This window comes from Somniosus microcephalus, chromosome 2 (assembly GCF_052327205.1).
Source record: "Somniosus microcephalus isolate GS21.2 chromosome 2, FLI_Smic_1.0, whole genome shotgun sequence".
NCBI lineage: Eukaryota > Metazoa > Chordata > Chondrichthyes > Squaliformes > Somniosidae > Somniosus > Somniosus microcephalus.
In genome coordinates this window covers 27,854,852-27,868,750 of record NC_140988.1, presented here as the reverse complement: position 1 = coordinate 27,868,750, position 13,899 = coordinate 27,854,852, and the positions used below count along the sequence as shown (strand labels likewise).

Genomic DNA, 13,899 nt, shown 5'->3' with positions numbered 1-13,899 from the left:
CCAATTGGGCCTTCTATGAGGCATTAGCCAAACACTATGGGCTGGATTTTACCTTTCGGTGCGGCCTCGGGGCGGGACAACTTCCTTCCGGGTTCCGATCCCGCCCCCAACGACGTCCGACACACAGATGCTATTTTGCGTCAATTGGCCTTGTTAAGCCTGCCCTGCGGGCTTGCCAGCCAATTAGGAGAAAGCCAGTGTCAGATGAAGTCAGTTGATGATGTGTCATCTGCCGGTTTTCTTAAAGGGGCCACGCGAAAAATATTTTGACAGGTGATTTTTCAGTGTTTGACAGCATTGAGGTGCTGCAAACACTGACAATCACTGTACAAAAGTGAGCCCTCATGCCCAAGCTCTCCGTAGGCTAGAACAGATGGCAGCTGCAGGTGAGGTTACAGAAGCGATCTGTCGCTGGTGAGGGAGGTTCTCCCAATGAGGTGGGACTAGACAGCCAATTCAAAACTTGTCACCTACAGAAAAGTCTAAATATATTTAAAATGATTTTCCCAATATTTTCTTACTCTGAAACTCACCAGTGTACCATTGGATCCTTCACACCACTTCTGCAGCTGTCATCAATGAAGAAACAGTACAGTAGACCCACAGCATGCCACATTTACCCTGGCGTGGTGTCTGGACACCGGGAAGCCTGCAGTAGACCAGTCAAAATTGCAAAAAGCCTCTTAACTGCCTGTTAACAAGCAGTTGAGTGCCTATAATCCTCTTCCCGCCGCTAAGTGTCGGGTCCATGCGCAAATCGGGGACCTGGGAAGATTGATTGGAGGTGGGATGACAGTGGGTTTCTGATCCGCTGTCAATCTTTGCGATTTTGCCGGATGCCCTGCCTCCAAACCCACCCCCTGAGCGCCGGCAACATTCCGGCCTGAGTTACTAACACTCTTCTGATCATTAATATGATGACCACTCCTGATTCTTTGGGTCAGTCTCACTTGCGCAGTATGAGTGAGCTCTGCCTCATATTGGTGTTGGAAGCCGGGTGGGAAATTGCTTGTAACCATCCCTTACAAGAGGTGATACGTACATTTAAAGGGAGGCAGCTATTTAAAAGTGTATGGGGGTAAAAATATTGGTAGTGTCCCCAAGGTTAGCTAATATTTATAATATATATATAGGTCTTTGCAAAATCTGTTTGAGTAAGAGAAATGCCTGGCCAAAACACAGTGAATGACCCAATAAATGTGGAGGCAGGACAGTTAGTCAGCGGCAAGCAATGGGACAATGCAACACTCCAGTCCCCTTTTGGTTCTGAAGCTGCTAAATGAAGCTGGAGCAGAATAAAATGGTAGCAAGGCTTCGTGGTATTCTAGAGCGCCCTGCCTAGAGGACAGCATTGTGCATGTCTGGAAAGTGGCTGTAGAAGAGGGCTTGAGGATACAGCTCTATGATACACATTAGCTGTCATTGCAGGAAAGCATAGCTCTCCATCTAACTGTCTGCTGACTCGGAGCCTGTGTAGCCTGTTCTGCATGCTCATTGCCAGATAGATGCACCTGTTCTTCTAAGCGTGTGTGGGAGAGCGCTGGCAAATGGGAATGCCGTCTGCTTATGGTGCAGCCTAACCTGCCTGGCATCTCTCCATTGCTCCACCTCTTCCTCCAAAAAGCATAAGTAAAGGGGCATTTTCATAGGGAAAGCCATGGTACCAAGACTGGATATATGGAGTAAATGGCAGTGCCAAAACATTCGGCACAAGGCATCCTGCAAAAGGGAATATGATGAGCTCAGGATAGTGGTTAAGAGGACATTTAGGAAGGAAAAGAGGAAATAGGAAATGAAAATATTAAAGAATATAAAATAAATAGTAAAGTATTCTATAGGCACATAAGTAACAAAAGGAGAATTGAGTTGGGGATATGGCCACTAAGAGATGAACAAGATGTCTGAGTGGCAGTCCCTGATGTTTTGAATGGACATTTTGAGATGGTTGCAAAGACCAGCTTTTAGGATGGATAACTGGTGATGTTGGGTTTGATTATTACAATATTACTCGTCTCATTAGAATATGTGCAGTGCAGTCACCATCTTTAGGTTACTCTGTAGCGGTATTGTTAATTGCTGTTAGCAGCTGGCTATATCATTTTATCTTTTTGGTAATGAGATATTCTATTGCTTATTGAAATTATGAACCAAATGTTTGAATCCACCAAACTCTTCACGCCTCATGACTAATCAAAAATGGGCAACTAGAGTCATATTTTTGTAATGGTGCTTTCATGACAGTATGGAGCTGACCAAGTAAAACTCCAAATAACTCATGACGCACATCGCACCTGCCAATCAATCCAAACTGAAGAAACTCCCCATTCTGGAAGCACTGGTCACTGAAAGCAGAAGTAAGGGGCAACCCATTACATAAACTAGTTTTTTAATTCCCTCATGAGTTTGATCTGGAATTGCAAACTCATTACCTTATACTCTCCAGGGAAATGCATGAATGTTAATCGTTGGAACATCTGCTTTGCTAATTTTTTTAATTATCAATAATTACAACAGTAAAAATGTGAAAAATAATTGCACAAGGTAAGCCTGATGCTCCAGGCCAGTAGTAACACGAGGAAGTACTATGAAGTAATGAATGCTGACAAGCTATTCTCAAATTGTAGGATGCTGTCTGGGTCTCTTTTAACTTACTGTTGTCACTCTTGGCTATATATATATGTTCTATATATTGACAAAAAAAGTTAAATTATTTTTGACAATAATCCTGACGATTTCTATTCTTTCATATTCAGAACTAATGATTATTTCCACATCACATTTATTAGTATGCTGAAAAATACTCCATGATCCACGACTAAACTTAAAAAAAAAACACAACATGAATTTAGTACCATCATCTAAATGTATTTATGAATTCACAAATCATGGGGGAAAAAATGCAGTGCAGGCACAATGCACGTTAGTTACAGAGCACATTTGGCCAAGGTTTACGGGGAACAGTAGCATAGTGGTTATATTACTGGACTAGTAATCCAGAGGCCTGGACTCATGAACTGGAGACGCGAGTTCAAATCCTACCAGGGCAGCTGGGGAATTTAAATTCAGTTAATAAAATACATCTTGAATAAAAAAGTTAGTATCAGTAATGGTGACCATGAAACTATCAGATTGTCGTAAAAACCCATCTGGTTCACTAATGTCCTTTAGGGAAGAAAATCTGCCGTCCTTACCTGGTCTGGCCTATATGTGACTCCAGACCCACAGCAATGTGGTTGACCCGTAGCTGCCCTCTGAAATGGCCTAGTAAGCCACTCAGTTGTTAAAAAAAAAACCACGACGAAAAAAAAAAAAAAAACCATGACGAAAAACAATAAGAATAAAACTGGACGGACCACCCGGCATCGACCTCCGCACCGGCGATGGACACGGCAACGGCACACCCAGCCCAGTCAATCCTGCAAAGTCCTCCTCACCAACATCTGGGGACTTGTGCCAAAATTGGGAGAGCTGTCCCACAGACTAGTCAAGCAACAGCCTGACATAGTCATACTTACAGAATCATACCTTTCAGCCAATGTCCCAAACTCCTCCATCACCATCCCTGGGTGTGTCCTGTCCCACTGGAAGGACAGACCCACCAGGGGTGGCGGCACAGTGGTATACAATCGGGAAGGAGTGGCCCTGGAAGCCCTCAACATTGACTCTGGACCCCATGAAGTCTCATGGCTTCAGGTAAAGCATGGGCAAGGAAACCACATGCTGATCATCACCTACCACCCTCCCTCAGCTGATGGATTAGTACTCCTCCATGTTGAACACCACTTGGAAGAAGCACTATGTGTAGCAAGGGCACAGAATGTACTCTGGGTGGGGGACTTCAATGTCCATGTAACACCACTACTGACTGAGTTGGCCGAGTCCTGAAGGACATAGCTGCCAGTTTGGGCCTGCGACAGGTGGTGAGAGAACCAACACGAGGGGAAAGACCTACTTGACCTCATCCTCACCTGTCGCAGATGCATCTGTCCATTGGTAGCAGTGACCACCCCACAGTCATTGTGGAGACGAAGTCCCATCTTCACACTGAGGACACCCTCCATCGTGTTGTGTGGCACTACTACTGTGCTAAATGGGATAGATTCAGAACAGATCTAGCAGCTCAAAACTGGGCATCCATGAGGCGCTGTGGGCCATCAGCAGCAGCAGAATTGTATTCCACCACAATCTGTAACCTCAAGGCCTAGCATATTCCTCACTCTACCATTACCATCAAGCCAGAGACCAACCCTGGTTCAATAAGGAGTGTAGAAGAGTATGTCAGGAGCAGCACCAGGCATACCTAAAAATGCGGTGCCAACCTGGGGAAGCTGCAACACAGGACTACATGCATGCTAAAAAGCAGAAGCAGCATGTTATAGATAGCTAAGCGATCCCACAATCAACGGATAAGATCAAAGCTCTGCACTCCTGCCACATCCAGTCGTGAATGGTGGTGGACCATTAACAACTAACAGGAGGAGGAGGCTCCATGAATATTCCCATCCTCAATGATGCCAAATTGATTCACTCCACTTGATATCAAGAAACGGCTGAGCGCACTGGATACAGCAAAGGCTATGGGCCCTGACAACATCCCAGCTGTCGTACTGAAGACTTGTGCTCCAGAACTAGCTGCACTTCTAGCCAAGCTGTTCCAGTACAGCTATAACACTGGCATCTATCCGACAATGTGGAAAACTGCCCAGGTATGTCCTCTCCACAAAAAGCATGACAAATCCAATCCGGCCAATTACCGCCCCATCAGACTACTCTCAATTATCAGCAAAGTGATGAATGGTGTCATCGACAGTGCTATCAAGTGGCACTATCTCACCAATAACTTGCTCACTGATGCTCAGTTTGGGTTCCGCCAGGACAACTCCGCTCCAGACCTCATTCCAACCTTGGTCCAAACATGGACAAAAGAGCTGAATTCCAGAGGTGAGGTGAGAGTTACTGCCATTGACACCAAGGCAGCATTTGACCGAGTGTGACATCAAGGAGCCCTAGTAAAACTGAAGTCAATGAAAATCGGGGGGAAAACGCTCCACTGGCTGGAGTCATACCTAGCAGAAAGGAAGATGGTTGTGGTGGTTGGAGGTTAATCATCACAGCCCCAGGACATCGCTGCAGGAGTTCCTCAAGGCAGTGTCCTAGGCCCAACCATCTTCAGCTGTTTCATCAATGACCTTCCCTCCATCATAAGGTCAGAATTGGGGATGTTCGCTGATTACTTCAGTGTTCAGTGCCATTCGCAACTCCTCAGATAATAAAGCAGTCCATGCCCGCATGCAGCATGACCCGGATGACATTCAGGCTTGGGCTGATAAGTGGCAGGTAACATTCGCGCCACACAAGTGCCAGGCAATGACTATCTCCAAAAACGAGCGTCTAACCACTGCCGCTTGACATTTAACAGCATTACCATCGCCGAATCCCCCACCATCAATATCCTGGGGGTTACCATTGACCAGACACTTAACTAGACCAGCCACATAAATACTGTAGCAACAAGAGCAGGTCAGACGCTGGGTATTCTGCGGCGAGTGTCTCACATCCTGACTTCCCAAAACCTTTCCACCATCTACAAGGCAGTCAGGAGTGTGATGGAATATTCTCCAGTTGCCTGGATGAGTGCAGCTCCAACAACACTCAAGAAGCTCAAAATCATCCAAGACAAAGCAGCCCACTTGATTGGCACCCCATCCACCACCTTAAACGTTCACTCCCTCCACCACTGGTGTACCGTAGCTGCAGTGTGTACCATCTACAAGATGCACTGCAGCAACTCGCCAAGGCTTCTTTGGCAGCACCTCCCAAACCCGCGACCTCTACCACCTAGAAGGACAAGGGCAGCAGGCACATGGGAACACCACCACCTCCAAGTCACACACCATCCTGACTTGGAAATATATCGCTGATCCTTCATCGCTGGGTCAAAATCCTGGAACTCCCTCCCTAACAGCACTGTGGGAGTACCTTCACCACACGGACTGCAGTGGTTCAAGGCGGCTCACCACCACCTTCTCCAGGGTAATTAGGGTTGGGCATTAAATGCTGGCCTTGCCAGCGACGCCCACATCCCATGAACGAATTTTTTTAAAAGGTAGCTGCTGTAATGGTGCTGTGAGCAGCAAAGTGTCCTATCACTGCTACAACTTGAGTTTGAAAGTCTTCTCTGGCCGTCAGAAAACCTACACGAAATGGGCTTTGGGCAGCATTAACACCATTCTTAGATGGGGTTAGCTCACACCACCCAACTAGTACTACCATGTTGCTAATAGTCAGTCTCATTCATAGATACTAAAAAAAATTACTTGTGAGTGAAATTTAGTTAGGTGAAGTCCAAACCTTTTGACTTTAGAGGCCACTTAACTGCAGGTCACATATAAGGTTAAACCCAGCAATTCAATGCTTCCAACAGGAAGCACATTTGAAGAGAGCATGGGTCAGAGATAGGACTGCAACACGGTAGCCCTGATGCTCTGAATTTCCTTTTGTGCAGTTCCCTGCTGGGAATAAAGGTTTGGTGAATTTACCCCAGAAACATTAAATCCAAATTCTTATTAGTCTCAAGTTGCTGATATAATAGAACTTCATGTTCTGATTTAGAATTTATCCATCAATGTGGTAACAGCACTTTCCAAAACTCCAGAAAATTCAAACAAGTTATGTCACCAAATAAGAAGTAAAGCCACAAATAGTACTGAGTTGCTTGGGTTCAGAGGGCCACATGTAGTCCACAAGTTGTAGTTTGGACACCTCTGCTGTAGGTTCTTTTGAGGTTGAGACTAAAGCACATTCTTTAAGGGCACTTCATGCCCTTCTTCCAACAAAAAGTTGCATGAATGCAGAAAGCCTAGTTATATGTGTTTATGTTCCCTATGTGGTTGTGCATGTTTTGTGGAAAGCCCAGTTAATTAAGAACTTGCCGCTTAAAGGTCCAATAACTACATCAAGTGCTAAAGTTGATCTAATACATGAAGTTGTCTGAATTTAACATGGTTCTAGACCAGGCTGAATGATTCATTATGATGACCCATCAATTCAGTAGAACAGGGATTAGGGTGAAAATGAGGGCCTTGTGCTTTGATACAGAATTAATGGTTTGCCAGAATATTAATTTCAGAGTTTAGAATGCAGCTCATAGTAAAAAAAAAATTATAAATCACATGCAGTAATTTCCCAATCTAGGCTTCACATGACAATATAAAATGTGTATATTCCAATATAGAGAGACATTGGAATTATGGAATTTAGGATTCGATTAAATTTCTTGGATGACAGTCCACTGGAGTGGCCAGTTGGAGGCGTGCTGCATTGTGTGTTATGATTAAACAGATGGGAATCACAATACTCTGCAGAACTAGCCTGAGGCCTTCAAAGTCTCTTGTCCGAGCCCATCTCCCTCCCTGAGCTGACAAATGATCCTGTTCCCCCTCTGTACATGCCCCATCGCGTCTCTGACCCAAGCCGGATTTTTTCAGTCCTTCCCTCCCTCCCTTGTGTGCTGCATTAGAGGTTTCACCCAAGCTATATTCTATATCTCACGTTGGGCCTCTCACCCGAGCCAACTCCTGCTCCCTTCCACAGGTTTGTCTGCATTGAGCTGAGAACAGGCTGTTAGTAGATTAAAGCGCTCAGTGTGGGTTCTGAGGTTTTGCCAATCGCCCGTCAGCAAATATGCTAAAGGAATCTTTTTGCTACTTCAAGCTCCAGGTGGGGAGCCCTGCCTGTTGAGAGACCATATTGGAATTTTTTAGTTATGCATTGCTTGTGATTTTCTGACCGTTATTTTAAATGGCCAGAAGACCATGAGCAGTTTGTGCCTGAATTATCAATATGTGCTCTGGGGCAAGGTGCCCATGCTAGAGTCCATTATAAAAGATGTAATAGCAGAGCACTTGGAAAACAGTGACAGGATCGGACAAAGTCAACATGGATTTACAAAAGGTAAATCGTGCTTGACTAATCTACTGGAATTTTTTGAGGATGTAACTGGTAGAATAGATAAGGGAGAGCCAGTGGATGTGGTGTATTTGGACTTTCAGAAGGCTTTCGATAAGGTCCCGCATAAGAAATTAGCATGTAAAATTAAGGCACATGGGATTGGGGGCAAGGTACTGACTTGGATAGAGAACTGGTTGGCAGACAGGAAGCAAAGAGTTGGAATAAACAAGTCTTTTTCTGAGTGGCAGGCAGTGCCTAGTGGGGTACCGCAGGGATCGGTGCTAGGACCCCAGCTATTCACAATATATACAAGACAAGGGAACTAGATGTAATATCTCCAAGTTTGCAGACGACACAAAGCTGGGTGGGCGTGTGTGCTGTGAGGAGGATGCAGAGAAACTCCAGGATGATTTGGACAAGTTGGGTGATTGGGCAGATGCATGGCAGATGCAGTATAATGTGGATAAATGCGAGGTTATCCACTTTGGTGGCAAAAACAGGAAGGCAGATTATTATCTGAATGGCAATAGATTGGGAGAAGGGGAAGTGCAACGAGACCTGGGTGTCCTTGTGCACCAGTCGCTGAAGGTAAGCATGCAGGTGCAGCAGGCGGTTAAGAAGGCAAATCGTATGTTGGCCTTCGTAGCGAGAGGGTTCGAGTACAGGAACAAGGATATCTTGCTGCAGTTGCACAGGGCCTTGGTGAGACCACACCTTGAGTATTGTGTGCAGTTTTGGTCGCCTTATCTGAGGAAGGATGTTCTTGCCATGGAGGGAGTGCAGCGAAGATTCACCAGACTGATACCTAGGATGGCAGGAATGATGTATGAGGAGAGATTGGGTCGATTGGGCTTGTACTCGCTGGAGTTTAGAAGAATGAGAGGGGATCTCATTGAAACGTATAAAATTCTAACAGGACTAGACAGACTAGATGCAGGAAGGATGTTCCCGATGGCGGGGGAGTCCAGAACCAGGGATCACAGTCTAAGGATAAGGGGAAAGCCATTTAGGACAGTGATGAGGAATTTCTTCACCCAGAGAGTGGTGAACCTGTGGAGTTCTCTACCACAGAAGGCAGTTGAGGCCAATTCATTAAATATATTCAAGAAGGAGTTAGATATATTTCTTAAGGCTAAAGGGATCAAGGGATATGGGGAGAAGGCAGGGACAGGGTACTGAGTTTGGATGATCAGCCATGATCTCATTGAATGGCGGAGCAGGCTCGAGGGGCCGAATGGCCTACTCCTGCTCCTATCTTCTATGTTTCTATGCTAAAGGCACAACGTTGGATATTATTCTAAGTGCACACCAAGTAATTTAAGCAACTAAGAGCCTACATTAGGAGGAGGTTAAGGAGGCAATAAAGGAATGGCCACAGCTTTAATTCCCTTCCATTCCTTCCCCTCAGTCTTTCCAGACACACTCATTCCTTTATATTACCAGATCCCAGGTCTCCCAACATTGCCAGACTTTTGAAATACCACACTCTGTCCTTCCATAGCCCTGGATTACCCTCAACAATAATGTTCCCAGACCCCAGCACACATCCCAGTACTCCAAGATTTTAGGAGCATCTTCCCAGCACCGCTGCATACCAGCACCCACCATTCACCATTAACAGATCCTCCTCCTAGTACTCTCCTATCCCACAGCCCCCTGACCAACTCTTATATACCCCACAAATGCATGTTCCACTACTTACAGATCCACACAGCCCTCTCCCAAATCCTCAGATACTCTATGTCCCCTCCACTGCTTTCAAACCCTGAGCCCCTCTTCCCCAGTGTTTCCAATTTCTATACTAACAGGCATACTCACAACACTCAAGCTCAAAAATACTATTAACACGGCCACAGTATTGTGTAATCAAAATGCAATTTCACTTATTAGTTATGTAAATCAGAGCCCTGGTATATATTCTATGTTACATTACATGAAACGTGTATCCTCCAAATCAGTGAATGCAATGCCGCAAGACATCCACTTCATAAAACCTCTTTCCTTCAACTTCCCATAAGATGTACCATTGGAGATGGCTGGTATTGGTTTAAAATTCTATCTTCTACCCCCATTGGTAACGTGCACTGAAGTAGTAATTAAATATTGGGATGTCATTTCCATTTGCTAAGCACCTAAAAGCAATCTGTAGGGAAAATACTAGGACTCCATTATCTATTGGTTTATAAGTCAAAGGTTTGCCATGGTAACAAACAGATTTAGAAAGTTGTTTGAGATTTTAAGGTCCAATTTCTGCTTGTTTTTCAAATTGAAGTCAATATGCTATATTACAAATATTTCCTCCATTTGGCAGCCACTTAGATGAGCTGGGCTCTTGCTGATGTTTCTAGCTGCACATTGTGGTCTTCTGGGCAATCAGAAAGATTATTATTATCAGCGTGTCTTGTGGGCATTGCCACATATTACGGGATGGTTTCCAAAACACAGTGCTGGCACAGAAGGTAAGTGCATCTTCAAGGTTTTCTCAAGGAAACTCATCAGTCTATAGTATACAGATGGGACAATTCTAAATTCATATTCATTTGCCAGAAAATGCCACTCGGTGAGTTTCATTCTGTGTAACCTGCTAGCCATGAAAATGGACAGATAAAAAATATGGAGTTAATATGAGATAACATGAGGGAATGAGTTTCCAACAGTAAAAAACATCACAAGTCTTCTCCATAAGCAGGATGAGTTTAAGTGCCCATTATGACTGTGGTCTTCATCTACCAAGAGAATGATCTGTTGCCATGCAAGTAAGAAGACAAACCTGTGATTACTGCATTATGTAAAATAATGGACTTGCAGATGAATTACGGGTGCAAAAGGGTTTGAGTTTGTACAGGAACTTGTATACGCGTACGTCTTGGTACTTTTTAACCACTTTTCTGTCCTTTCCTCCTGTAAGGGTTGGGGTATCTCTCCCAAGTGGCCATTTTTCATGTATGAGCCTAGACAGTGAGTATGGGCTGGTTATTGGATCGTGCAATACCACAGCTGGCTCCATTCCTACCCAGAGCCACTTTGGTCCCAAGTATACTTCTTCCTGTAAATTACCTCCAACTATCCATTAATGTATCCTTCCACACTGCATATAATATGCAGTTTAATTTACTGTGAGGCAAAGTTTTTTTTTAATGCTTTGACTTTAGTCTGTTCATTTGGAGAAAAACATTTTTTTTTGTCTTGTACTCATGGGTTTGGTCAATTTTGTTTCCTTTTATAGAGTGATCGAATTCTTATTAAAGGTGGGAGGATCATCAATGATGACCAGTCCTGCTACGCTGATATTTATCTAGAAGATGGAATCATAAGGTAAGCATCTAGGCCAAGCTCACATATGGTTGTGAGGTTCACTAGGCTGATTCCTGGGATGAGGGGGGTTGTCCTATGAGGAGAGGTTGAGTAGACTTGGCCTTTATTCCTTAGAGTTTAGAAGAATGAGAGGTGATCTCATTGAAAAGTATAAAATTCTTAAGGGGCCTGACGGGGTAAATGCTGGGAGGCTGTTTCCCCTGGCTGGAGAGTCTAGAACTCAGGGTCACAGTCTCCGAATAAGGGGTCGGCCATTTAGGACTGAGTTATCGTAAGGGGGACAGATAGCCGTTCCTGTGGCCACAGACGTGACTCCAGGATGGTATGTTGCCTTCCTGGTGCCAGGGTCAAGGATGCCACTGAACGGCTGCAGGACATTCTGAAGGGGGAGGGTGAACAGTTAGAGGTCGTGGTTCACATTGGTACCAACGACATGGGTAGAAAGAGGGATGAGGCCCTGCAACAAGAATTTAGGGAGCTAGGTAGCAGATTAAAAAGCAGGACCTCAAAGGTTGTAATCTCTGGATTACTCCCAGTGCCACGTGCTAGTGAGTATAGGAATAGGAGGATAGAGCAGATGAATGCGTGGCTAAAGAGTTGGTGCAGGAGGGAGGGCTTTAGTTTCCTGGATCACTGGGTTTGCTTCTGTGGAAGGTGGAACCTGTACAAGTCGGACGGGGGGTTTAAACTAACTTGGCAGGGGGATGGGATACGGAGTGGCAATATAGTAGGGGGTGACGCACAGCCAAATATAGAGGAAAAAACAAGACAGCCTGGAAGGCAGAGCAAATATGTAACGGCACAAGGGAGTATGGCAAGGCTGGATGGCATTTACTTTAATGCAAGGAGTCTTGTGAGTAAGACAGATGAATTGAAGGTGTTGATGAACACATGGGAGTATGATATTGTTGCTATCACAGAGACATGGTTGAGGGAGGGGCAGGACTGGCAGCTCAATATTCCGGGGTATAGACTCTTCAGGCGAGACAGAGGGGTTGTAAAAGGGGGTGTCGCAATTAGGGTTGCAAAATTCCAGGAATTTTTAAAAGAGGAAACTTTCCATGGGAATTTTTGGGAATTTATGGGAATTTTGAGTTTTTTGCACACTGATGTTTTTTGTCTCTGACCCTTATATTATCTTTGTCATCAAAATAGACATACTGTTCCATACAAATAAAAACATGCTTTCAAAACTTTATTTAGGTTATAATTTTGAACTTTATTGAACCCCCACAAAAAAGACCCATCTATCTAAAATAAAATAAAAAGAGCGTCAGCTTATTTAGCTTGTAATTTGTCCTTATTTTGTCCCTTTGAGTCTTCTACTCATCATTGCTCCTCCTGATTCTCTGACTCTGGCTCTGACGTGTCCATTTCCTCCTCTGTGTCACTGTCTAGCTGTGTGGTGGACACTTCCGTACCTGGCTCAATAAGTTGTAGGTTCGCCCGGATAGCCACCAGTTTCTCCACTCTCTTGTTAGTCAGCCTGTTGCACACCTTTGTATGCGTATTCCCAAAAAGTGACCAGTTTCGTTCAGAGGCCACTGATGAAGGTGGGATTTGGAGTATCACCGATGCAATGGGTGACAGGGCCTCAGATGCACAAAGTCCCTTCCACCAGGTATGCGCACTGATATGCTTGCATGATTCCCATATCCCGTCCCCATTCCAAAGACCTTGCTTGGTAGAGAACTTTGCCCACGTCCAGATTGAGGTGGCTTGAGAGGGTAGAAATCACACTGTAAGCGCTGTTGATCTGTTCTCCAGAAAGTATTGGTCTCCCAACATGCTTTGGGTCCAGCATGTATGCTGCAGCGTGAATCGGCTTGACACAAAATTCTTGACGTGTCTGTATGAACTGAACAATTGCCTTCTCCTCTGCTTTGAGCAGCAGGGATGTGGGTAGGGCAATGCTGATTTGTTCTTTTAAATCAGCAAAAAGTCTGAACATCTGACAAGACAGCGTCATCTCCTTCAATCTGAGCAATTGCAGATGCTACTGGTGAGAGTAGTTTAAGGCTGCTAACCACTCTCTCCCAAAACACATCATCCAGCAGTATTTTCTTGATGGTGGTTTCCATATCCCCAGACTGGGATATTGCCATTTCTTGCAGCGACTCCTTACCCTCCAGAAGGCTGTTGTACATTATGACAATGCCACCCCATCTAGTGTTGCTGGGCAGCTTCAGTGTGGTGTTCTTGTTCTTTGTCGTTTGCTTGGAGTTGTAGGTTGCTGCAACTACCTGTTTTCTCCTGACATACTTAACAACTTGCTTGGCTCTCTTGTACAGTGTTTCAATGGTTCTCAAATCCATGATGTCCTTGAGGAGCAGGTTGAGCCCATGAGCTGCGCACCCAATAGACGTAATATGAGGGTAGGCCTCCTCCACTTGAGCCCAAGCAGCCTTCATATTCGCAGCATTGTCAGTAACTACTGCAAAGACCTTTGATGACCGCTTTCAGCTCATCAGCAATGTATGTGCCTGTGTGTCTGTTGTCCTTCATGTCTGTGCTCTTGAAGAACACTGGGAGAGGAGTGGAGACGATGTAGTTTATGATGCCCTCCCCTCTTACATTTAACCACCCATCTAAGATAACTGCAACACAGTCTGCCATCTCTATCGTTTCTTTGAG

General features: G+C 44.8%; 1 protein-coding gene across 3 annotated transcripts in view; it reads left to right on the top strand.

Annotated features, from left to right (window-relative positions):
• Window positions 1-13,899, top strand: part of LOC147122626 (dihydropyrimidinase-related protein 1-like) — a 64,044-nt gene that overhangs the window by 7,899 nt on the left and 42,246 nt on the right. For all 3 annotated transcript variants that reach the window (XM_086007945.1, XM_086007962.1, XM_086007955.1), the window contains exon 2: window positions 11,177-11,265. In XM_086007945.1, the coding sequence (XP_085864071.1) occupies window positions 11,177-11,265 (89 nt within the window). The remainder of the gene's footprint in view (window positions 1-11,176; window positions 11,266-13,899) is intronic.